Source organism: Centruroides vittatus, unplaced genomic scaffold (genome assembly GCF_030686945.1).
Source record: "Centruroides vittatus isolate TY-2023 unplaced genomic scaffold, ASM3068694v2 contig_1284, whole genome shotgun sequence".
In the NCBI taxonomy this organism is placed as follows: Eukaryota; Metazoa; Arthropoda; class Arachnida; order Scorpiones; family Buthidae; genus Centruroides; species Centruroides vittatus.
In genome coordinates, this window is record NW_027120818.1 from 17,360 (window position 1) to 45,220 (window position 27,861).

At 30.0% G+C, this 27,861-nt stretch overlaps 1 protein-coding gene across 1 annotated transcript; it reads left to right on the top strand.

Moving 5' to 3' along the window:
• The first annotated feature begins 371 nt into the window (after window positions 1–371).
• Window positions 372–27,861, top strand: LOC136989192 (zinc finger MYM-type protein 6-like). Its single transcript, XM_067287281.1, has 6 exons — window positions 372–1,124; window positions 12,963–13,046; window positions 18,016–18,155; window positions 18,233–18,347; window positions 18,410–18,513; window positions 27,801–27,861. Exons 1-6 carry the CDS (start codon window positions 372–374, stop codon window positions 27,859–27,861), a joined length of 1,257 nt encoding a protein of 418 aa, XP_067143382.1.

Here is a 27,861-nt window from a genome sequence, read left to right on the forward strand (position 1 = left end):
GGAAAAGAAAGGATGGGCCGCGTTTTCGGAAGAAAAACAGAGAGGGGGGAGGAGATCGAGCATGCGCAACGGGAGAAAAAAGGGAGTTCTTCGGAAGAAAGAAGAGAGAGTAGACGTGTAGACGGCAGAGTCGTGAGATTGTTTTTTTTGTGTGTGTTTTTTTCTTTTGTTTGTGATTGGAAGGACTGAAATAAACTTTAAGTTCCTTTCATTGGAGTTTCTTTTCATTTGTTCCTGCACGGGGAATACTCTAAAGAAATAAGTAATTCCACAATGAGGATTTTATTAAGTATGGTTTTACATTTTGTGTTGTTGGTGATGAAGAACGCCCGATATGTGTCATTTGCAACGAAAAATTAGCAAATGAGAGCATGAAACCAGCTAAATTAAAAAGGCACCTGGAAACTAAACATAAAGAACTTCAAAATAAACATGCCGATTTTTTTCAAAGACGAGCTGAAAATCTGAAAATTCAAAGTGCACATTTAAAGAAATTTACAACAATACCTCAGAAAGCATTACGAGCTTCTTTAGAAGTTTCTTATCTAATAGGAAAAACAATGAAACCCCATACAATTGGAGAATCCCTTATCCTTCCTGCAGCAACCAAGATGACATCAATTATGCATGGCGATAAATATGGAGATGAACTAAAAACAATACCATTATCAAGAGATACCGTGTCTCGGCGGATTTCCGAAATGTCACGAAATATCGAGTCAGAAGTCATAAAACGCATACAAAATTCATCTGTATTTGCTTTACAACTGGACGAGACTACCGATATTACTAAAATGTCACAACTAATTATTTACGTTAGGTTTATTTTTAATGAAGATATAACAGAAACGTTTTTATGTTGCAAAAGTTTGGAAGGAAAAACAACTGGAGAAAAAATATTCGAAGTAATAAATGAATATTTTGAAGCAAAGTCCCTTACCTGGGCAAACTGTGTTGCGGTTTGTACTGATGGTGCTGCAGCATTAACAGGTTCGAATAAAGGGCTCAGAGGCTTAATTCAGAAAGTGGCGCCTCATATGGTATTTAATCACTGTATGATTCATCGGCAAGCTCTTGTTGCAAAAGATATGGATGAAGAGTTGCACAACATATTACAAGACGCTGTTAGTTCAATTAACTACATTAAATGCAACAGCCTCAACAGCCGTCTCTTTTCAATACTTTGCAATGAGATGGGCTCAACGTATGAGAGTTACTGTTACACACCGAAGTCAGATGGCTTTCACGTGGGAAAATACTACGACGGATATTTGATTTGAGAAATGAAGTGTACATGTTTTTAATCGAAAAGAAACATAGATTGGCAAGTTATTATATCAATGAAGTTTGGCTAGGGAAGCTGAGCTATTTAGTTGATATTTTCGAAAAACTTAACGACTTAAATTTGAGCTTGCAGGGTGAGAATTCAACTATCATAACTTCAGCCAGTAAAATTCAAGCTTTTAAGAATAAGCTTAGTCTCTGGCAAACTGAACTGAATAAAAACAACACCGACATGTTCCCTTGCTTTAACGATTTTATCAAGGAAAATAATATAGATATATTTACATTTAAAAACATCATTTCCAATCACATTGAAAAGTTAAAGGAAAATTTTTCGAGAAGATTCAAGGATTTTCCTGAAAACGATCTTGGTTGGATTCGTGATCCATTTTCCTACGACATATGCAGTTCAACTCTTCAAATTAGTGAGAAAGAGCAATTGATAGATTTAATTAGTGATTATACTCTTCGAAATCAATTTAAGACTCAGCCTTGCCAAAAATTTTGGCTATCCGTGGAGAAGCAATATCCCGTTTTATACAAGAATGCCATCAGAGTTTTAATACAATTTGCATCAACGTATTTATGTGAAACTGGATTTAGCAAACTAGTTTCAATAAAAACTAAATACCGCTCGCGTTTAAACCCTGAAGATGATATGCGAATTGCAATTAGCAACATACATCCAAACATTGATGAGATAATTAGAAACTTGCAGCCAAATACATCTCATTAAAGGGCAATTTACTGATTTTTATGTTATACAAAAAGTATTTTCTTAAAATTATAAATAAAATTAATATGAGTCAGATATGATGATGTTTTTATTCGATGAAACGAAAGAAATGCGCGAAATATACATCGTATTTGTGAACATTTATCTCTAGGGGTCGCCAAAAATTTTCTTTCTACAAAAGGGGTCGCAGTCGAAAAAAGTTTGCGCACCACTGTTTTAAAGCATATGAGTTGTTTACTACTCTCAATATATTTTTACATCACCTCATATTTTACAGAATTTAATATAACCCGAAAAAAATCCCGAAAGAAATGATAGTTGAAAATCGGAGGTAAGTGAAATCTGTAGTTATTAAATTATATATATAGGATACATAGTATCGGGGGTGGAATCGAGTAGACACGATTTTCTTTTGGACTGGTAACGATCACCGCCTTTTCTTTTGGACTGGTAACGATCACCGTTAGAAGAAGACGGTTGAGGGAGAGACTGATGAAATGTGGACGGATAAACACCGGTTGGTCATCTGAGCCGTCGCCGACGAGTGCAGAGTGTAAAGGTCGAGGCGGGAAGAGGGGAGTTGACTCTCGGAATGAAAGAGAAAGGACAGATAGACTCGGGTTGTGAAGGAGTTTGCCCACGCCACGCTTACGGGACGTTACAATATCTTCCAAAAAATTCTGAGTCGATTACTTCGATTGGATCCTGGATGCTCCATAACTGAAGGCTGACGCCTTAGATGCCTCTGTCACGTGACAGCATTATTCTGTATTATGAGAATCGCTAGGAATTAATGGAAAGAGAAAATGTTGATTCACACTCGGTTCTTGTATCAGTTCAATTCATCATACGAATATATTTATATTTACGAATATAATATATTAGAAAAATAGAAATACAGTCGAGTCCGCGTAAGTCGACACCCGGATAACTTGACACCATCGGTTAAGTAGTCAGTTTTCTGTGGTCCCGGCCGACTTACGTAGACATTAATGTTAAAAGACTCCGGTTTACGCGACATCGTTTAACTCGTCACTACTGGATAAGTCGACATACTTTTGCTGTCCCACACATTGATAAGTCGTCACTCTCTCCTGTAAAAATGAATTCACTCTCCGCACATGTAGTGCGAACTCAATTTTTTTTTCAGGAGGGGAAGTCGAATTATTTATTAATATATAATTAATATATTTAATAGTATAATAATATTATTAATATATATACATATTAATAAAAATGCCTTAACATTTTATGTATTTTTATGTATGAAATAATAACAGATAAACAAAAAGAAAATATACAATCTACATCAACGTCACACCGGAATCCAATTTTGCATTTTCTCACGCTAGAGGCATTAAGAATCCTTAGACGTTACATGCCAACAATTGACAATTGCGAAGATGATGTTTTAAAGGCGTTCGTGATCGTTGAAAAAGAAAGTCGAGACAGTTAAGTGCAGGAAAATCGTCTAAAGACTTTACGTAAAGAGATAAACGAGAGATAGAACTATGAGATAAATGATTATCGCTGGATAAACAAACCACATAGAAAGCTTTTCTTATTTCATTTGCAATAGTTTTCAGTCGAGATGCCGACACACATAAACTTGAAAAATATATAAAGGATATTAACGGAGAAAGAATAAAAATACATAAGATATCTACTTTCATTGTCTGCGGAACCGATAAAGTTAGGTGAAAAGTGAATATCAGATTACTTCCGATATAAATACTCCACAGAAATAACATTGGAGAATAAATATTTGACAAAGCATTAGCAACACTTAAAATATACGTATACATATTTAAATTTGATTGTAATCGTGAAGAAGATACTTGGTCTTGTTTAATAATTTTCAGCAAAACACTCAAAGCATTTTCCAATATTTCACATTTAACAATAAAGAATAGACATAACCATTGTACGGGCATGGCGAAAAATACATAATCTAGTAGGCTATTAAAAAACAATACAATGATCCCTACTGTCCTATTTAGTTTAAATCCCAGTGTTAAAAAATGTATCGAACTTGAAGACGAATTCACAGATTTTAAAATGCAATAAAGAAATAAACATATCCAAATAATAATAACTTTAGTCTTTAAATAATTTCGAGAAGATCTCTCGAACTGAATATCTTTGAGGTTGAGAAGTTTCTGAATACATTTGCGAACTTAATTCTTGTTAACATGAAAATGAATAAAGGATAAAAAATTGATTATTATTAAGAAAATATAAAATACAATTCCCAAAACATTCGAAGGTGTATAATACACTGTGAGAAATAAAATACACATTGCATTAAAATAAATGCTGTGTAAGATACCAATAACAATTACTGATATATTGTATAATGTGATTTTACTTGCTTTATAATTTAAACCACAAATCATCATAGAGGTCAACAAAGGATCCTATGAATCCCGGTATCCTGCTTTTTCAATTGATTTTGTAGTACCATACTAGGCTTATACCATCTTTCTTAACGTTAACACGTAGAATTATGGAGATTCGTATATAGAAAATTATTATTATAATGCTACGCAGAGAGAATGCCACATTAGATGTCATCCAACAACAAATTTCTTTCACAGGTTATTTAGTTTGTTATGGTTATCGGCTATTTACAGTTTTTTAAACCTCTACAACGTGATTGGATTTATTGGATTTTCTTGCTGTTTCTGGGAGTCAGCAAATATTGTAGACGACATTCGATCAGGCATGGATAATACGCTCGCTCTGTTATAGTTGTCATGATTTATCATGTTTTGTTGCGATTTTCTGGAGATTATAGAACGTAAGAGTCTACACAATTTTAATAATTTATCTGAACGAATACAAAACACATTTACCTATGAAAACGATTTACAGGAACTTTTCTTCAAAGAAAGTCTACAAAATATAAATTTTTAAAACGTTTTCAACAATGTAATCTGGTTAACATTTTATGAACTTTAAATATAGATTCTTTGTGCAATATCATATGTAGTGTGTGATTTATTCAGTTAACATGTAGCAATAATTATTATATATTAAAATTTTTGAATAGTTTGCTTCATGTCATAGATTAATGTAAGAAAAAGCATAGATTTACAGAATTCTTCAGATGGTCATGCTTTTTGCTTACTACACCAATTCAGTCTGATGTAGTAAAGATTTATCAGAGTTTCACGATAATTCGGTATAATCCACTTTTTGGTCCACGCAAAATTTAAAAAATATAGTAGGTACATTTATTAACAATAGATATACTTATCTAATTTAGTCTAGCATCTTATATTTATTAGTAAGTTTTAATTTTATTCATTTATGTATTTGTATAGTTAATTACCCCTTTCTGTCCGCGCAAATTTAAAAAAAAATCATAATTAATAATTAAATTATAATTAAAAATAATCAAAACAAAAAAAAACCAAAAGAAATGTGTTAATTTTGAAGAAAACACTTCAAAGTACAATTTCCTTTTTCTCGCCTTAGCGCGAAACTTGACACCAATGAGTCATTGTTTACACAGCTAGATGACCTTGAGAACAGCTGGTGTTGTCTTTCGCGGGACATTCTCATGAAACTCTTGGGAGGAGAAGGGTAAAAAGTAGGGTGAATACTAGATGGCGGTATATGTCTAAATATTTTTTTAAAATTATGATTTTAATTGAATTTTCTGACCCCTTCCCGACTTAATTACACCTACATATAAAAAAATCTATTAATTAAAAAAATTAAAAAACTATTGGATGATGTTTTTGACATCAGAAAATAGCTTTAAATAACTTTACCGAAGTAAAATCGGTGCACTAGAACTTTAGATTGATGAATAAAGTTTGATAAAAAAATCCCATAAAAAACAATTAAGCATTAATCGCGCATCATTACGGGTTAATTAAAATCGCAATAAAATTTTTTCGCGTGGGAAAAAATTTTTCAAAAAATTTGAGGACTGAAAAAACATTCGAAACTTAAAAAAAAAATTATTTTTCCGATTTTTTTTCTCCGAGGGTCTAAAAACCCCTTTTCTGTGTAACGCTATGTAAACCGATCGATCTCAGTTCGATTGCGGACAGGAAGGGTAAGAATTAAATAATCGCTTTTATCGAACGACATTCACAGAACACGCCACAAATTCAACAGTGAGAGAATATACAATTGATTTTATTAAGTGGAAAGTGAAATTTTTAATTTCCATTTAAAAAATCCTACCCAAAATAGAAATATGCGTAAGCAGTCGAAAATTAATAAGTGAATTGTTTTTCAAGCTAAACAGGCAATTTCCAGTTCGAGAAAATCCATGTGACAAACATAACATTACGAATCATACACAATTGCTGAACAACAAGTTTTTAAAAAATTATCAATTCTGAAATCACAATTCTTTTCAGATTATAGAAAATAAATGTTTCCTTGATATGTGAAATTTAACAATCTATTGTCAACTCAACTCACAAAGTGCACTCCCAAGTACTTAGCCTTTGTTGCTGATCTTTGTGGTGATTTTCGCTTTAAATTATAATAGCAAAACGGATTACATCGTACAATGTAGTTTTTATTGATGTTGTTATTTCATATACCATTTATTTCACTTTATTTTATTTTGTAGCTTTAAAAACGTAACATATATCTTCGTTCATTTGAGTGTTCGCTTTCCATGAATTTTCGATGAGCATCAATAATTTATTTTCATGCCAAACAGTTCGTAAATATATTAAAAGACGTATTCTGAATTCCTTCCCTCTATTCTTATTTTTTAAAAGTATGTTTCTGCCTCATAGATTACAATAATAGCGAATGAAATAACAAAAACTTTCTACGCGGTTCCTTTATTTGTCAATAACCACTTGACACAGAGTTCTGTTTTTCGTTTATTTCTTACGTCAAAAGTGTAGCACTGCGTCATTTTACGGCATGCTAAATATTTACTCTTAAGCATGTGACTATCACGCGCCTTTAGCCTTTTTCGCCTGGAGGGCAGGAGAAGTTCGGATGATACTGATTTCCGGTCTATCGCGTTACCCCACGACCCTTTTGGGTCATTGCACTATTGAATATATTTTGTTCTGTCTGAAATGATATCGTGGAATAAACACAGTAATTTTAAACATAAATTTTGAAGCTCATTGTCAAGATTGAATCTACGTTTATATTAACGAGTATTCGCTTATCATTTTAATGAGAATGCCCATAGTATATAGAGACATCGTAATATGTAATTCTGGAAATAATAAGTAACTTGACGTTTTGCATTTCAGATTATCTTTTTGTCTATATATATAAATGAGAATGTTTGTCAGTTTTTTTCTTTGTTTGTTCTCTACGCACACCTAAGCCGTTTCATCAACTGCTACGGCACTCGGCATTTACATTAACGTTCTTCTAACTTAGATAACGTCGTAAATTCCACCAAAAATCTCGAATGGGCATTTATATACCAAGTAATTTTTGTCTACTTTTGATTTGCTAGGTTGACACGTAGCCTTATCTATTTTTATAAAGTAAAGTAGAATTGTAATCGCAGAAGTGACGGTTATTCAAGTTTATTGTGTTTTTCAAGTATATTTTTTCAAAGCGGAATTAGCTTGTTCCTCTTGGACATCAATAATTTCATTAATTTTGGAATCCGCACGCGAATATTTATTGTCCGAAAATTGTACAAATTTAATTTGTAGGCCCTACTCATAATAAAATCGATTACATATTTATTGTATTGTTTAATTTCGTTTGAAAAAATCTATAAGTTAATTAACTTAAATATGAATAAATTAAAATTATCAATCGAATCGAAATTAATTAGTAAATATCAAGATGTTTTGCACTAAATTTCTATCTTAAGATAAACAGGAATGGTCATTGTTAAGTAAACATTGCTCTTAAATTTATAAATGTTTTGTAGGCAAAAAACAGGAACAATACCGAATTAGAAAATAGTTATAATTTGTGAAATATTTAATACATCATATTTGCCTGAGGGTTAGAAACTAGCATAAATTTGAAAAATTCCTGATTAGTTTTTTGAATGAAACCTCGTTGTTTCATTTAATCTATTCTAGATCTGTAAGTATTGAGTTGTTCTACAACAATATTATTACATAGAGGGTTTGTCGAAATTATCACTTTCAAACATGCTTTTTATCGTTTTTCGTAACGACTCAAGAATTATTTAAATTCTAAAAATGGTAAGGTGATTCTGATTCATGAATACTGTTTTCGAAACTTGTAAAAGTTATAAGTTTAAAACTCCAGCTGAATTAGAATTTATTTAATTAAATTAAATATAAAAGCTTGTTTAGAAATGTATGATGATATGCAGAATTGAATATAAAGCCATAATAAACTAGTACAATATAACAGTAACAAGTAGAAAATATCAGATCTGTTGCATACCAAATTTCTCCTGACGTACCATTTTTGGGTACACGTGCCACAGGCTTGCCATCCCAGCTCTAGAAGTTAATTAAAATACAAAAATTTAAAATGCATTAAAACGGAATAAGCAAAGAGAATAAAGACATTTAATATATTTATAAGTGTGAAATTGTTAACAATATGTGAAAACAGAATGTGATCGTACTTCCGACATAAATTCAGAAACAAAAGAATAACATTGAGTAGTATATATTTTACAAACATCTAGAAATTCTCAAATTATATGGATTAAACATTTTCAGCATCGACTCTTATTGCGTAGACGAATATACTCTATTTCCAAAAAATTCCTTGTAAACGTTCAAATCGTGTTATATTTCTTCAGAAACAGCTGTAAAAAATGAGGTCTATTCCATTGTTATTTTTATCTTAAATGTGTACATCAGTCTTATAAAAGATTAATAATATGCCAAATAATTTCTACGGGTCTACCTACGTTACGCCCATCAGTTTAAGTTTAAATCTTAACACAAATTGCTGCCGTAGTTCATAAAATGCGGTAAACAATAACGTATATCCTAATAATACCTTTAAGTTTTATATATATTGTATTTCATTAACTTTATGTTTTAACTGATAATCATTGGGTTTGCGAATGTTCTCAATAAGTTTAAAACAGTCTCAGCAGGAAAATAAATTAAGGATGAAAAATTGATCATTACCAAAAATTCAAAAAACGCGAATAACAAAACACTCGCAAATGTGTAATTTTTTGTAATTTAATATTAAATAATTATCTCGGGTATTCATTAAACAATGTTTTGACACGGAAATAAGGAATACGTCATCGAACGGACTTTACAATTAAGTAATTGGAAACGACATAAAATTTAATTAATATTACAGATTAAGAAGTTAACATGAAAAAACAGATCGCATCTGGGGCCGCGTTCGGCCCGCGGGTTCCCAGTTTGACACTCCTGCTCTAATGTATTTGCTACTTAGAATTTCACGAAAAAAGGCTGATTCCAGTCAGTAGTTGCCCTTTCTTTCAACTATTTACTTTAATGTCCCTTCTTGGTTAGTGCTCTTTTGTGCCAGAGATCCCTCCTCATTCTTCTTCTTGATGCTTTTCTCCCGAACTGCTGAAAGAAGAACTACAGTTTGAAGATCGTCAACGTGACTCTAGTTTCAGTTTGTGAGGCACTAAAAATTTGAAATCGCTCTTTTTCCCTCAAAACGCGAATACTTTTTGTAACGTGTTTTACTAACTTTCGTGCCATTTCAAAAATGTTTAATTATAGTTGAGAGATTTAATTGTTTTCTTTGCAGAAGGAAACATCAATAGGTTTAATGTGGTGGTGATGAAATTGAAAATAAATGGCCGCCTACACTAATATCTAATCTGAAGATAGTTGGAAAAAACAAAACGTTACATCTGTGTTTTTAGGAAACTCTTTTATTTTATCTTAATTTCGGTAAATGCTAAGGCAAATTGTTCTGAAATGCAGTTCACCTTATTATATATTACTTCATGACGATAATACAATATTACTCATTATAAAATTCAACACGACAGTTTTACACTTTCCTGGAAATAATTATATGTAAAGATTATGTATATTTATTAAATAATTTAATTCACTAATAAATACTCATCTATTACACCTATTAGTTTCCTCTGTCGCTGTCAAGCCTCGGTTAATGTTAAGAACGGTGTTAGATAGATTACTCTATTGTTAAAAGAAAAGTTCGATGTACAGGGGAAGAGACTACAGTTCTTATTTCAAATAGAAAGCATAAACTTTAAATTAAATAAGTTAAAAATTGCAGCCTTTATTGTGACAATGTCACAACAAATAATTGCTCGTTTTATTTAAATTTTATCTCTACCAATAGTTTTTCCTAATAGGTTTATTGCCTTTTCTGCTTATCGTCTGATAATCATTATAACCAAATCAACCTAATTTACAAATACAAGAAATAATCTGAGTAGAATAAATCGAGATTTCGGTATTTCTTCTAGCATTTAAATACCGTAAGACTACGTTTTAATATTCTATAACCCAATGCGTATTATTTAATTTATCAATCTATCTAATTTATCAAATCTTTAATTTCGGCTGCTTTTCCCGGGTAATACATGAAAAACTTTAATTAAGTGATTTTCGGAATTATTTTATTCTGAACACACGCGAACGAGGAGTAATAAATAAAACAGATAACACAGGAAATTAATGGGATCAGTCACCTGACGTGAATACCTTGAACTCGTTCTTACGAACTTTGTGTGCTTATTATAGATTTTGTGTTTTAATATCAATCGAAATTTTTCTGCTCTTATAATTGATTTATATTACTTTTAGTATAACAGAATGATTTTACAGAAAAGTTTTTGTATCGATAATAGATTTTAAAAGAAGTTATGAGAAGAAGAAGAACAGCGTGTGAGAAAATAGATAAGCTCGAAGAGGACCACTCATGAGAAAATTTTGACATATTTGAAAAATTTTCGATAAGATGAATGAATAATGGAAGATGCTCTTCCCTTTTATTTACTTATCATTTTCTTTTCATATTAGATTTTTTACTTATAGTCTTCTAACTGTACCAAAAAATAACAGTTTTCCTGTGGCTTTATCTTTGTAAGCTGCAATATAAATACAGTCAAACCTGTTTTTATGCGGGGGATAGGGACCGCATTAAAAAAAACGCATTAAAAAAAACGCATTAAAAAAAATCTCACGAAACTTCACGAATGGCTGTAAATAATAGTTTTCGCAACACAATTAAAAAAATAATTTTTTTATGCGGTCAACAGGGACCGCATAAAAAAAGTCTCACATAGAAAATAACTCAAAACCGTACGAAATAGAATTTATTTACAACAGATGTCAGCACTTGACTGCATCGTCCGGTCTATCGTCTGTTTTACATATTTTTGTCCAGGTGGTGTTTTGTTGACTTAAAAAGTAAATTATTTCATTTTTCGCATATTTATGCAATAATATTACTATAATAAGTGCATTTATGCTATAATAAGTTTATTTAGCTATAATAAGTCAACGTAAGACATGACGAATCGCACGAGACTAGTCGCCAACTATACCGCACAAATTAAAAATTCGCATTAAAAAAATCGCACAAATAAAATCGCACATAAAAAGAGCGCATAAAACAGGTTTGACTGTAATTCGAAAATTATCATATTCGTGGGAATTGTGGATTTTAACTTCAATTGTATTATATACAATTCAGATTTTTCTAAAAGTAAATTTATTAATTAAAAAATGATAACTGTTTTATTATTACAAAGCATTCATAATATATAACACCACTGATCTATTACGCTGTGATTCATTAATTTATATAGAAAAAAGCTAAGTGGTGACTCGGATGTAAACAACTTTTGTTGTATAATTCGTGAACTTTTGATCATCAACCGTAAAATATTTTTAAGAATTAAATTCAAAGATCTTATTTTTGGAATGTGTTTTGTTTATGTTTAATGGTGCAAGTTTAAGTTTACGATGACAAATTTAAGGGGCAGCGTATTAATAGCTTCCAAGTTGCTGGTGACTGGTGTTTGTTAATACCTATGAATGTGTGTTAAGCTAAATGTTTTCCAAATTTTATAATACTAAACTATTCAGATAACATCTTACTTTACATATGAATAAATATTTTAACCGCGTTTAGCGGAAAAAAGTAAGGAAAACGAATTTCATTCATATTAAATCGATCATTAAATGTGCGAAACTCTGATAAAAGTCAGCGTAATGTTAATTAACCAATTCGTATATAAATAAATCATGTTTTGCATATTTAAATCCGTATTATTTTATTTTAGGTGTGGTAGAGTTTTAATTTTCCTGGTAAGATATCAGAACACGCACTTCTGTTACGCGATAAGAGGACTGTATAAATACCCACATAACTTAGAAATCTGTTAGAAGAAAATAGATAAATGATGAATATGCATCTCGTTCTGAAGTTATTCGTAAATACCATTGCTTTTTCTGCAATAAATTGCTGGGAAGATTCCACTGTGAGACCCGCAAATCCGTTTAAGCAGATGGCTCAGGACGTCGGACGTTATTGTGGTGAGTGTTAGTAACATACGATTAACGTTGGGCAGGTATTATTATGTTTTAACACTATTTATTCATGCAATATTTTGTTGAAGTTCATAAAAATGTAGATAGTATGGGAGAAAATTGTGTTTAGTTAATTTTCCGTTTCTTCCTTTTATTAAATTAGCTTTGAGTGAGGAGACAAAAAAAGACTTTCGCTTTTGCTTAATCGAAAATAAAGCAGTATTGGTAAGCTTTTCAAGTTTCGAAAAAGTTTTATGATAAAAGAAATCTTCCTAGAAATAATTTATTCTCGTTTAATTAATATTTAGGAAATCGAATTCTTTAAAAACTGTGCACAACAGCAGAAATTTTTCCAGACAGTTGACGAGACTACTGATTTCATTTGTAAAATCAGACAGACGTCACCTTATGTAATTATTTGAAACTTTTTTACGTCATAATAATTATTATTAATTTCCTAACTAATAATATATTTATATTAATAGGAATACGCAAAATTTCTGAAATGTTTCGCTCCTGCTCTCTATACTTTGAGTTTTGACGATCCGAAAACCTATCCTACGTACATGGTAAGTATTTAACATACATATATAAATTCATAAATGAATAGTAGTTCGGTGTTGTTTTTTGTTGTTTATTGCCTTCATCGCCTGGTGTGGGAGTTGCTGTGAAAATCAAACATTAAATAAATTATGAAAATAATTATCGCGTAATTGCGAAGGTATTTAAATTGTTATGATTAATCACTGCTTTTAATTTATGATGATTATCAGCAGTTTAATTAAACATTATCGACGAAACACTGAAAATAGGCCAAGGCACTTTTTCAGTGCATTTTTTAAAATTATTTAAACACATAAATAATCAATACGGGCAAATGCATATATATTGAATTGCATAATATATATATGTGTGTGTATATATTAAAATATTTAAGCGTATTTGATGTAAAATATATTAAAATTTTTGGCCAACATTTTATTTCAAGCAAACAGATAATAGAAAAAATTACATAAAATTTTGTTAACGTGTGATTAAAAATCAAGACATAATACCTTTTCTGTGTAGAATATCGATTATTTTATTTGTAAACAATTTTAATTTACTTATTCTTATTTTATTTTTTCAGCGATGCTTCGAACAAATAGAAAATAGCCAACAGCAATCGATTTCTTCAATTTCCTCATTTCATTCTTCACTTCATTAAATAAAAATAACAGAAAATTCACTTGTATAATTTTTATTAATTAGAAATGTTTTGTATCATTTTAAATTCGTATAAATAATTTTGCAAACGTTATTTTTATAACACTTTTAATAAATTCTTTATATAAATTTATATTGTAAATTTTGAGTCAAATCGAATTGTATAATGCTATGCAATTGTTGATGATTGTGAAATATAATTAAAAAAGTTTATTTGTTTGTATTCGTGACACACATCAAGTAGTGTGAGAGACAGAAAAACAAAACAAATGTAATAAGGTGGAATTTTGTAAGTAGAATACTGTATTTAAATTTGTGCATCAGTAAACGTTATTTTTTACGCTATCCAATAATTGTAATAAACAATACTTTTGTTTCATTAATTAGAAGTAGTTGCAAGTTTTAAAGTCATTATTACATTCTTGAGGCATTAATTTTTAATTATAAAATCGGCGATAATTTTTATGTTGTTCTATAATTCAGGTAAAATATTGTTTAGTTTACATCAAGTAAATTCGAATCATTCAGTAAATAATAAATATAATATATCATTAAATGTTAATAGGAACGATATAAAATAAATATGTTGAGTGACATACAAATAGAAGATTTTAATTACTTTGTAATAATATTAAATTATGTATAACAAAGTTCGCCCACTTCATTCCTGTGTGAATGTAAGTTTTACTGTCAGACGTGATATCATAAGTAAAAAACAGACATATACTTATCCAAGATTGATGCTAAAATAATAAAAATACAATTCTCTTTAGCATTCTTTAACTGTTTCGTTGTAAAGTGTAAAGTAACTTTTTTCCAACCAGAAAACATTAAAGGAAATTCTGAACAATTTAAATTTTCCATGTATAATTAATGTAACATGAAAAATTTTATATAAAATACTATTGTTAAAAAAATAATATCCATCTTAATATATAAAATGATTTGTAAAAATCACTCCATTAAAATTATTGTAACGCTTATGATGTTTGAATTATAGAATTTTAATATACCTCAGCGAATACATTTACAGAAGCATTTGAATATCTAATATCTAATTTGTACATTTGTCAATCTAATATTAACTACAAATATTCAAAATTAATATTGTTTAAGTAGTAGAGCATTTTTTTCTTTACACTAATATTACTATATTACTAGATAGGTGACATCGAGAACTCGAGACGATGTTTATCGATGTAATTAATCTGGGCAAGCAGTTTGAACAGTAATATGTCACAAACGAATTACTATAACTGATTTGTTGTTGTGAACAAACAACGACGAAAAGTACAGATAAAAAAGGAAAGTATAATACTAAAACAATTAAATTAAATTAAATTAAATTAACGAAATTACAATAAATAGATAAAGTAAACCAAACTAAAAAATAAAAAATGAAAGAATAATAAAATAGAATCAGTTGGCATTTTAAAGGAAAAAGTTCTAGATAAATTCGCGTAACTCATTAAAACCAGCGGCGTAGCTAGAGTTCTTCGGGCCCGCTGCAAAACCAAATTTTTCGGTAGGGTTGTCTTTTTTTCGTAATGGTAATTGGGAACGTCCAAACAAAAAACAAGTAATTTTTTCTGTAATTTCGGGCTTTTAAATTTATTTATTCCGTTTTGTGCGATGTAAAACAAATATTATTAGAATACATCTAAATTTTAAAAACTTACTTTACGAGCTTTCTGACTAGCAAAATCAGAAATAACAGAATCGAAATCGATGGAATCAGTAACTTTACGTTCGATGGATAAAATGGCAAGGTTTGTCAATTTCAGGTTGCTCATTGTCGATCTCGAGTAGTTTTTACTTAGCTTCAGCTTAAAAAAAGTCTCTCGCAAGTTGCAGCACTAACTCCGATCGTTAAGAAGATTCGGTGACCGATTTCTATATCCTGTGCCTAATCGATCAATTTGTATCGATGAATGAAATTCAGAAGCTTGATTGGTCCATCTTGACAAATCAGGTAAGTTACGAAGATACAGCGACGAAGGTATTTTAGGCGTTAGGTATTATCTTTTTGCTTTTTCTACGTAAACGGACTAAAATATTTTTGTATAGTGGTGTATATAGTTACTTGACTGGAGTTGAGTTGATCGTTTTTCTGTGTAATAGGAGTTCCATCAGCTCGAGCAGCGAAATGCCAAATTTTGCTTTGTTCTGATTGCCGTGAAAAATTTTTTGAGTCTTTTTCCCTGTGATTTTGGGACCCCCATGTGCCTATCGTCTTCCAGCGGCCCGGTGTGGACCGCACCTACTGAACCCTCCTAGCTACGCCACTGAGATTTTGTCCAGTTTGATCTGAGGGTCTGAGTCTAAGTTTCGTGACAGGACAAAAAATCACACATTGAAACAGTTACTTAAAAGTTGAAAATTTCTGATGAAATGAGAGGAATTAGTTGAGCTGGTCCAATTCGGAGCAGAGTCAGTAGCTCGCATTCGGAATCACCTCAAACTAGTATAAGTTTGAGGTAATCCTGATATTGTGCTAAAAGACAAGGTAGTTATGGTCAGAACTTGTAACCATTGTTTTTAGTGTTAAAGGACGCCGAATCCTCAAATAAAAGGTCGGTGTTCCGATCAATTTTAGCTTCGTGTGTTAGTTTTTTATAACCTACCATCTGTCCTAATGAAGTTAATTCAAGCCATTATACTGTGATTCTCTGAGGTGTAAAAAAAAGTTGTAAGATAGACTCGAAAATTTAATAATTTTTGTAAAAAGTCATAATTCAAATTTATTATAAGTTTATTTTTACGTAAATTAAATATTTATTTTTAAAGAGAATAATTATGAAATAGTAAACACGAAATATGTTTGTACAAATGATTTTGTCTTTATAACGAATAAAAAACTTAATGATAGAGGGAAATTTTATATAAATTATGTGAAAATAACAATCTTGTCCGTTTAAACGGCTTATTGCCAGGAAACGAAGTAGATAATTTTACCTATCACTCAACAATAGGAGGCAGTGTAACTGATTTTATGATAGTATAACAAGATATATATATTTTAGTGCTGCAAACGATTTAAATGTTTTAACAGAGATAGGCTCAGATCATTCACCAGTTCTGTTAATAATGATCCCATTGGTATTAGCTGGACTTTTTAATAGACAACTTTTAAGCAAACGTGCAATATGGAGTGATAAACTTAAATCTTCACTCTCTGCTAGACTAGATAATGTCCTATCAAATGAGTATGGAGGGACTCTCACACCTGATAATCTAGTAGAATGTGAAGCAAAAGCAGCAATGTCTTTAGACTTAATTTACGACGTTAATCCCGTACCAGGTTAAATTCATACAAAATGGTATGATAATGAATGCTACAACATGGAGAAAAATTTGTGGGAGCCGTTTAAGAAGACAGTGAAGTTAGATACAAATGAATATTATATTTTATATAAAAACTAGTTAAAAAACTACAAACGAATTTCCCATAACTCGCGTAGACAGGATATGGGAAATTCTTGCGATATTGTAAGATCGCAAGAATTCATATTTATCATATATATTATATAACATATTTATGTACTGTACAGTTTATACATGTAACTTTTCTACAATGCCTACCAATTAATGTATAGTACTCATTTGTAATAAAGATCGTTGAAACAGAAATAAATAAATATGCACTGGATATTTTAAAAATTTCGTGTATTTTAACTACATCAACTTCAATATAACGCAGAAACACAAGAATGTGCGCAAGAATGAATTTTCCATTGTTGCACTTTCTTTGTTGAGAAAATATTTTCGAAAAAAAAGACGTATTTAAAAGGTTGTGCTTTGATTTTCTAAGAAGAATTGTGTTGGATATAAACGTGAGTAATATTTTGGCAAACTACAAAATATACAGTGCAAATAATCTTATAAAAATAGAATTACCGATCTAGAAATTTGTTGTTAAATAAACATAACGTTCTTAAACTTAATTAACAGCAAAGAATTAGAATAAAAAGCTAATTTTAAGATAAATTTCATTATTTTGAACTGATTTGGAATCGAATATATTTTATTTCAATAGATAAAGTAAATAATAATAAAAATAAATCTGTGAAAAATATTCGCTTGATGCTAAGATCCAAACAATTCACAAGTTGTTTTTGTTTGCATATTTGAGAATGGATAAGTTTAAGAAAAATGCAAATATCCATGTGGATGGAGATTTAGAGTTAATTATGTCTGAAGAACGATTTGATCCTCCCTATCTCAGCACGAATTTCTCAACAGAATATGATGATTAAGATGATTTCTCCGGTTGGAATTTAGAAGGTTATGGAAAAACAAATTATATGGAAATTGTTATCGATCTTTCTGAAGATTATTTCGGCTACAGCCATTCTGAGTCGCAACAGGTTGATAAAAAAACACATTTACTTTCGTTGCGATGAGTGCGAAAATCATCATGTATCGCGCGCTCAGAAAGTGGAGCTGCAAGCTGTCGACAATTGTCTGAACAGGTAGGATTAAATAATAAAATCTTACGTATATACGTAATTAATACGTACTTTATGTGATTTTCTGTTATTGTTTCTAGAAATTTAGAGTTATTGTGTGAAGAACAATTTGATCCTCCTGCTCTTAGTATAAAATCACAAACAGATGATGATGATTGGGATTATTTCTTCAGTTTCCAAGTTTCCAAAAAGCAGGTTATTTGGACATTGTTCGTGATCTAGCAGAAGATTGTTTCAGTGACAACGATTCGAAACAGGTGGTTGAAAAAGATGTTTACTTTTGTCGTGATAAATTCAAAAATAATCTTGCATCCTGTGATGAGATTCTTGAAATTGAAGTTATTAAAGACGATTCCGATAGGTAAGATTTTTATATTTACTTAATACGTATCTTTATATCACGTTGCATATTGTATTTACATTATGGAAATAAAATAATTTTAATACATTATAGGCAAATGAAAAGATATTATTTATTATTAAAATTGATATTTAATATTCATATATTCACTAACATTAAATAAACAGTTTTATTTATATTTTTACAGTAAGAATAACATTTTATTGTGAATATTTTATGTAGTAAAAAAAAATAATAAAATGAAAAATTTAATCATAATTAAATTTTACTATTTCTTTTATACTGAAATGATAATGCGCAAGTCTTCATTGATGATAAATTCGATTTCGACAATCATTATCCTTTTTCAATTTATAACTTGTTTCTGTTAAAATTGAAGAAGAAGATCTAAAGATTTATTTGACACAATATTACATTTGATTCATTTAAGTATTTAGTATTTATTAAATTTGATGGATTTTCATGTTTTCATCAAACACTTTCTATTTATCGGAATATAGATAGCTGTGACCTACCTTCAGTGAATCTATGATCTGTAGTTTTGAAATAATCATTTGCTAACAGATACTGTAGAAGACAAGTAATCTAAAAATTCTTGTTCTGTCAGTCGCATGCATCTCTATCATGAAAAGATCTGTATCTTTGATTGTAGGATACATAGCACTTTTCATAGACTTTCCATTCTTTGTTTTTTTAGTATTTCTTGCTCCACGTAAAGAATATAACATTTTCCTGATCACAGGCAATTACATGAGTTTGCAAATTGTAAAACTAGATTTGTCTGAGATAGAATCTTTTAGAACTGCAAACTAGCATTTTCATTCGGTTCTGCAAGTTAAGTGAATTAGTACGTTCTGTAGTTGTATTACGTCTTTTGTGTTTAAACAAGCTGTACAAGCTTTTTTCTTGTAAACAGCATATTATATTAACGAATAATGTCCAACTTGTAAAATGTGTTAAACGCCATTGTATGATAGTAAGGTTTTACACTACTTTTAACACCGTTAACATGGATAAAGGTGTTACGTGTCTAAATCAAAACAGCAGTTGAGCATTAAAATAGTATTAGACCTTGTTACGTGTTTTCATTGAAATACATAAAGTTAATGTAACTTAACTTTTTCATGTACCGAATATCATTGTATGAAAGACAATGTATGAAGAACATCGATTGTGTCGTACAGTTTATACATTACACTTTCACTCACGGACAAAAATTGATATCTTCTTCCATTAAAACCTTTAGTTCTATTTTACCGTTTTATTTTTTAATTAATAATGATAACTATATGTTATCAATAGTTTTCATTTTACTTATATTTTTCATTCTGATACAATAGGATAATAGAGGATACGACATCCAATGTGCATGTCAATCAATCAACGGACTATGCACAAAGCAAAAAAAATTCTCTAAATTAAGAAAATTTTTCAAATTTTTCTTTTGGTAAGTATCTTTAATTTACATGTATATATAAATGAATATGTTTGTTCGCTAGGCACACACAGGCCGTTCAACAAATTGCTAAGAAACAAAACAGTAATGTTAACATACTTTTAACTTCGATAATGTCGCAGATACCACCCCAAAATATTAAATTTCTATATATAAATTAATTTGTGTATACATTCGATTCGAATACACAACCAACTACTAGTTTTCGGTGGTTTTATAACTTATCATTATGGCAAACAACAAAAAAGGCATTTTTCTGGTTAATTACTTGAAAATATACTTTGTTGTTTGCCATAATGATTAGTCTTCGGTGGTTTTATCCAGATGTAGATAGTAAAATTCTCAAGCAGTGTTTAAGTAACACAATTCCAATGAAGTAGTCGGTAAACTGATATAATTTATGGATGTGTTTTGATGTTCCCCTTTAATACAAAATCCTGTAGAGTTGTAGTCTTGCGAAACTGTAAAAGCACTACAATAAATGGATGTATAGAAATATTATTCAGTAATATTACGTGATATGAATATGAACTGACAGTAATATAATTCGATACATTATAAATCACAAGTCACAATATCGTTTAATTGCTCAGAGTCAATGCCTTTCTACATTTTCAACATCATAAACATGGAACCGTTATGGGGCTCTTCCAAAACCAAAAACGAAGAGGGGCTCATAAGAATTTAAATTGCAGAATGCCGAATATGTAATTGCATGAAAACAATCTGAAATCAGAAATTTAGAAGCATAAGCTTGATTACTTTCATAGTAGATACACAAGTTCTCTATCGTAATATAATTCAATCAATAATTCAAAAAAATTTTTACCTTAGAATAGAAATAAAGTTATTGGTTTGAAAATTATTTAAATAATTGAACATTTTAGTGAAAATTTTAATCAATGTTTTTTTATTTTAACAGAATACAGAAGAATTTCAGAGTTTATATCTATTCGTACATACATACTTGTGTTATTATATATTTCCTATTTATATATACTTCATTTAGATTTTTTAAACAAGTATTTTCTCTTTATTTTTTTATAATTTTTATTTCAAAAACAGTTCAGTTTTTCTTTATTTATTATTGATTCTTATTCAAAACAAGTTCAGCTTTTGTTTATTATTACATCTTGTTCAAAAAGAAGTTCAGTTCTTGTGTATTTATTATTTAATAATATCTAAAATGATGGTAATTAGTTAATTATTCATATTCAAAAAACAGTTTATTTGTAACTTATTTGTTATTCATTGGTATTAATATAAAGTTTACTTGTTATATATTTGTTTATTTATTGATATTAAAAAAAAAAGTTTTTCTCTTATTTATATTTTATTTGTTTATATTAAAACAGTCTATTTGTTATTTATTCGTTTTTTATATTCAGAATAGTTTTTTTATATTTTATTTGTTTTATTAAAAAAAGGCCTATATGTTATTTATTAGTTTTTTATATTCATAAAAGTTTTTTGCTATTTATATTTTATTTCTTTTATTAAAAAAGGCCTATTTGTTATTTATTAGTTTTTTATATTCATAAAAGTTTTTTGCTATTTATTTGTATTATTATATTCAAAAGAGTTTTTTGCTATTTATATTTTATTCATTCATTTAAAAAAGTCTATTTGTTTTTTATTCGTTCTTTTATATTCATAAGAAGTTTTTCTATCATTTATATTTTATTTGTTTATATTAAAAAAGTCTATTTGTTATTTCTTCCTTTTTTTATATTCAAAATAGTCTTTTTGCTATTCATATTTTTTTCATTCATATTAAAAAAGGTCTATTTGTTATTTATTTATTTTTTATATTCATAAAAGTTTTTTGCTATTTATTCCTTTTTATTATATTTTAAAAAAGTTTCTCTCTTATTTATATTTTATTTGTTTATATTTAAGTAAGTCTATTTGTTATTTATTCGTTTTTCTATATTAAAAATACTCTTTTTGCTATTTTTATTTTATTTGTTTTATTAAAAAAGCCTATTTGTTATTTATTAGTTTTATATTGAAAAAAGTTTTTTGCTATTTATATTTTATTCGTTTTTATTAAAAAAAGTTTATTTGTTATTTATTTATTACTCATTTATATTTTAAAAAAGTTATCTGTTGTTTTTATATTAAAATTTTTAAAATTTTGTTAATATATGTTTGATATATTTTGTATAGTTGCTTTTTAAATTTTCAACTAAATAATAAATATGTAATTTTATATTGTTAAAAGATGTTTATAATAAATCAAATGTTTTAAATGATAGTTTTTCAATCAATTATGAAATCCGGTAGTTCAAGAATATCATTTGGTGACAATCTATCTGGCTGTTATAGTTATAAACGTTAGATAAAATTACTAAAGAAATATTAAATTATGTCTTATTTATAGAGCATTATAAAATAAAATTTGAACATAAAAGCTTTGTATATATAAGTTCTGTAAAATATACTTTTCTAAGTATACCGTATTGTAATATACAGTATATTCAACTCACACAGAGCGTTTTAAGTTTTCATGCATAAAAAATGAAGTATATTCTTATTCCTGAGATATTAAAATTTTTCCATATTCCTCGGGGTGCCTGGTGAAGAAAGTTTTGCCGAGCGCCTGGTGGGGTCTCAGAGACCCCAAATTAAAACACTACATTATATGGTTTGTAGAGATAATTTTAATATTATGAAAATATGTATATATAATACGTTTATTAAGACATATTTAGAATAAAACAATCATTGATTTATGTGAAATATTTATTCACACGACTACATAATAAAAAACATTAAGTTTTTTGTTGTGACAAAAATATTAACTTTGTTTCTGTACAAATCATGATGTAATTTCATAGTAATTTAAATATTTTGGGTTCATTTTTAATGGCACTTAATATAATTATCTGTTAAAGCATAAAAATTAAGCTTCTTCAGTTAAAATTTGAAATTGAAAAATCAGGCATTTTTCCCATAGGAATTTCGCATGTCCCATGCAAATAAATCTGGATCATTTTTTACAGACGCTCAGTAGCTGCTTAAACGTTTATCTACTGACAACGTAAACATGCTATAAATCTAGCAAACACAAAAATTACGAATTTTACACAAAAAATATTACTTACACTTTTGCAACACGTAGTGCCTGGTGGAGTATGTGAGGCCCGGCACTTATTAAAACACGCCTTGTTCGCAGGATATCGCGCGATAAACTAAAAATTTTGTGGTGATCGCAAGTGCATGAAGAGAGCTGAAGCTACTAATAACCTTAAGTCGCTAACGCAAATATTAAAATACTTATGAAGTTTTGAAAATGAGTCAGGCCTCTCAGACCCCACCAGGCACCCCGAGAGATATTAGAATCTTTGCATTAAGATTGTATGATCACGGATGTGTTTCTTTCACTTTTTTCATCAATCCACTTACATAAAATCTTAATGCAAAGATTTGATGTAGAAAAAAAAGGAACACATTGGTGATCTGCCAATGTGAAAACTTATCACAAGAATTACTGTGTGGAAATTGGATATTTTTTTTGGTGTTAGAAACATGAAGAAAACCCAGAACAATGTGTGCTGACCTGCCCATTGTCCAAAATCTTCAAATCACCAATGTTCAATGGTTTTATTTATTAATCTGTTGGTGGGCTTGATTTATGTCAGTGTGTTGACACTTTTGGGACAGTCTGCATATATATATACTAGAAATTTTCTATTTAAACGTTATGGAATACTTTTCCTGAGAAAGTGGAGAAAATTGAAAATTGAAAAGAGTAAAGGTTTGAAAAAATTAAAGAATTGTTGCTAATATTTTTGAAATAAAAGTGTTTATATTATCTGTTGTGTCATAAAGAGCAACAAAAAATTTCACCTGAAGTAGATTAAAATAGTAGGAGTTTTAGGGATTTCTCTTACATACATGTAAAGCTCAGTTCGAGCGGTTTACATAGCGTTACACAGAAAAGGGTCTTTTAGACCCTCGGAAAAAAAACCGGGGGTAAAAAATTTTTTTTTGAATTTTCGGATGTTTTTTCAGTCCCCAAATTTTTTTTAAAATTTTTACCCGGCGAAAACATTTTATTGCGATTTTAATTAACCCTTAATGATGCGCGATTAACGCTTAATTGTTTTTTTATGGGATTTTTTAATGGAACTTTATTCATTTTTCTAAAGTTCTAGCGCGCCGATTTTACTTCGGTAAAGTTATTTAAAGCTATTTTCTGATGTAAAAAACAGCATCCAATAGTTTTTTAATTTTCTTAATTAATAGATTTTTTTGTAATTACGTTTAATTAAGTCGCGGGGGGTCGAAAATTTCAATTTAAATCGTAATTTAAAAAAAAAAATTTGAAATATTCCGCCATTTAGTATTCACCCTACTTTTTATCTTTCTTTTGCCGATAGTTTCATGAGAATGTCCCGCGAAAGACGACACCAGCTGTTTTCAAGGTCATCTAGCTGTGTAAACAATGACTCATTGGTGTCAAGTTTGGCGGTAAGGCGAAAAATGGAAATTGTACTTCGAAGCTTTTTCTTCAAAATTAACACATTTCTTTCGTTTTTTTGTTTTGATTATTTTTAATTATAATTTAATTATTAATTATGATTTTTTTAAAATTTGCGAGGACAGAAAGGGGTTAAAACTAGTAGATTAGCCCGGCGTTCCTCGGGCAAAAAGTAATGATAACAAATATTAAGGTTATGAAGTTATAGCAGATGTTACATGTTTTTCATGGGTGCAAGAATTAATAGGGACCTTTTAGATAAGACTCTTTAATACAGAATTTGCTTGCAGATTTCCACATCAACCAGGATTGCAACTATAGTCTCGAGCTAAAATTATGTTTCATAATGGTAATTAGTTAACAAGTAACATTTTGAATGTTTATCACTTAACCCGTATTAAAAAGTTTTGTGATGCATTCTGAATATATTAAGTATGCAAGTTTTTGTAAGTAAAGGACATGGTTAATTATTCCACATAAATTAATCAATAGAAAGATATCAAATGAAAAGTGTATTTATAAAAGAATGTTTAATGCATTGGCTCTCAGAAGAAAGGTTTATGTTATATTGGTATAATTGGGTATTGCTTGGTGAAGAGACGAATCCTCTAATTTTAATAATTTGTATTTTAACATTTGGATTAAAGGTAACAAATTATTTTTCGTAACGAAATTGGAAAACCACAGAATAATCATAATAAAAGTTTTATCAAGCAATAAAAATATATTTTTATAAAATATGTATTACCTGAATATAATTTAATTAGATATGTAATTAATATAACTTACTAAAATGATAAAATAACAAATACATGTACATGCCTTTTATTAAAAAGTAGCTTTTTACACATGTCGTTATTAAGGTCTGTGGTAAATTGAACAGCCACGTTCGGTAGGCCAAGAATGGGTATGATTGCTATGACATACGATACAATGCTGACTGTCAAATTCACGACTGAGCAGAAGCTAACAATTTTGTTGTCTGCAACATTTATATCAAGAAGTGCATGAGTCTTTGATCACCTATACTTGTAGAGACAGCCGCAGTCACATCAACTACATGCTGTCAGAGAAACATGATTTCACTGATAGTGCCATCGATGCAAAGTTCATTCCATCTGATTGTTTGACCCAGTAGAATTCTTCAACGAATAAGCCTGCTCTCTCACATGAAAATCTTTGAGCAGAACTTCGACCTACATCTGCATGACATTATCCAGATCAGTGTTGGCCAGTATAGTTTTGTGAGAGGCTGTAGTACTACTGACACGATCTTTGCAGCCTGCAGGTTAATGAAAAAACCTGGTAGAAAAATAAACCTGTATACGCCATGTTCCTCGACTTGGAAAAGGCCGAGTATTGAACTAGCTGATTTAGTACACACTCCAAGATCACAGTGTGGCTAAGGATCTTGTCAGCTGCGTCACAATGCTGTACATGAATATCAGCAGCTGAGTGAGATACTCGGCTAAACGTTCGACAACTCCCTGGTGAGCATTGGTACTCATCAGGGATCCTCACTGTCTTTGCTGCTGTTAATTTTGTCATCATGGACTTGCAGGGCAACATGCTTTTAACGCTGCTTTATGCTGACGTCATGCTTCCAGTTACTACCCGAGAGGAGCTACAATGTCAGGTTCAGGCCCAGAGCATATGTCTGAGCTGCTTCACCCTGCGACTTAACACCGAAAAGACCAAATATTTAAAAATGATTTCAAGAGAAAGATCCAGTTTAACAGTGATAACCTAAATAAAACGCATACTGCGCTTTTCGCTACCTCTGCTTAATCCTACATAATGACAGTGGCATCTACAACAAGGTCTGTGCAACAGTAAATGTAACATGGCTGTAGTGTTGGGAAATCACCAATGTTCTCTATGACAAAATTATGCCGATGCGCCTAAACTCGATAATCTATTGAACTGTGGTATAACCTGTCGCACTGTATGGAACCGAATGTTGGCCATCTGCGAAAGTGGCCGAAGCTAAATCTCCATAGAATAGAGATGCGCATGGTTTTAAGTACGCTTCGTGTCGCTTTCTTCGATTACATCGCCAATAGCACGATTTCTCTAAAATTTGGCATCGATCCGATTGAGGCAAAAATGTGAGAAAAACACACACTGCTTTTGCCATGTCTGATGATTGGCCTCGGATAGAGTTTTTAACATTTCTTTCCCTAATAGCATTAACAGCTGACAAACGTGCAGAAGATTATATGCGGAAGAATATGCGGCTGATACCGCGCAATATGCCATCAATGCAGACTTGACGGTTTTTCATCTGAACCCAGACGTCACACTTGATTGTGCTAGTGCAAGAATGCTAAGATGAAAAAAAAATCTGGAATATATAATATACATTTTTTGAATGCCGTTGAAAACATACTTTTATTTAGATAACAGTCAAAGTCCTGAAACATAGTCAATTTCAAATTCTGTTTAAATTTAATTAACTTACGATGTTTCACGAGAGTTATAAATTTACAACGTTCAAGATATTTACAATATAGGTTTCCACACACACAAAATATTGATAAGTAAGAGTGCAAATAGTCCATTAATCTTGAACAGATCCATCGAGGAGACATTTTACGACACAATCCTTGAATAGTAACTAGGTGTAGCATATTCCGGCGTTCTTTGAAGAAGCAGCGAGATGAAAGTAACCTTGCTTCAAGCTTAACGTTAATTAAACAACATTCTGATCGGAGTTTCGTTAATCAATTCAACTTTCGACATGAAGTTCTAAGCCAAGCTTAAACTGAATGTTTCCAGCCTAAACTTTAACCTTTTATATGGATTGAACAGCGTGATTAGTTGACCAATTAGTGCTTCTTTTCTCTCTCGGAGGTCCGGCAGTGGTCCGATGATTGGCAGCCAATCAGCGATCATGCAATCAAATCTACTGCTCGTTTTCGATCCGAGTTTCTATGGCGTCGACCGTTGCTCGTTTTAAATGAAGAAAACGGCGGGAATCGTGTTTCTGCGCGATTTGTTTTCAAAAATATTTAAAAAGTACATATAACATTATAATTTCATTTTTCCAATTATTTAATATATTATAAGTTTTTATAAATAATTCGTAATTAATTGAGTCTGACCCTACTGGAAATACACACATTATTCGTGTTATTTTACAGTGAGTACAAAATAATATAAATTGAGTTCGATATATAATTGATGAATTTCTTTTATATATAAGATATATTTACGGATGAATTTACTGCTAAATAAATAACAATTACATTGCCAAAACATATCTTATTACCTTACGGTGTACAATACACATTTTTGTATAGTAAATTGAATTTGATTAATATTGTCAAATTTTTATTTTTTTAGGAAAATGTCTGAGAGAAAAGATAGATATGAGTTTTGGTATGATTTGACTACTGGAATATAG

What these genes read in the sequence shown, in the direction of transcription:
- LOC136989192 (XM_067287281.1), top strand. Translation starts at nt 372, where the DNA reads ATGAAACCAGCTAAATTAAAAAGGCACCTGGAAACTAAACATAAAGAA. An exon ending in GTCGACAATTGTCTGAACAG is followed by an intron (nt 18,156 to 18,232) that starts GTAGGATTAAAT and finishes TATTGTTTCTAG; the next exon opens with AAATTTAGAGTTATTGTGTG. An exon ending in ATTAAAGACGATTCCGATAG is followed by an intron (nt 18,514 to 27,800) that starts GTAAGATTTTTA and finishes TTATTTTTTTAG; the next exon opens with GAAAATGTCTGAGAGAAAAG.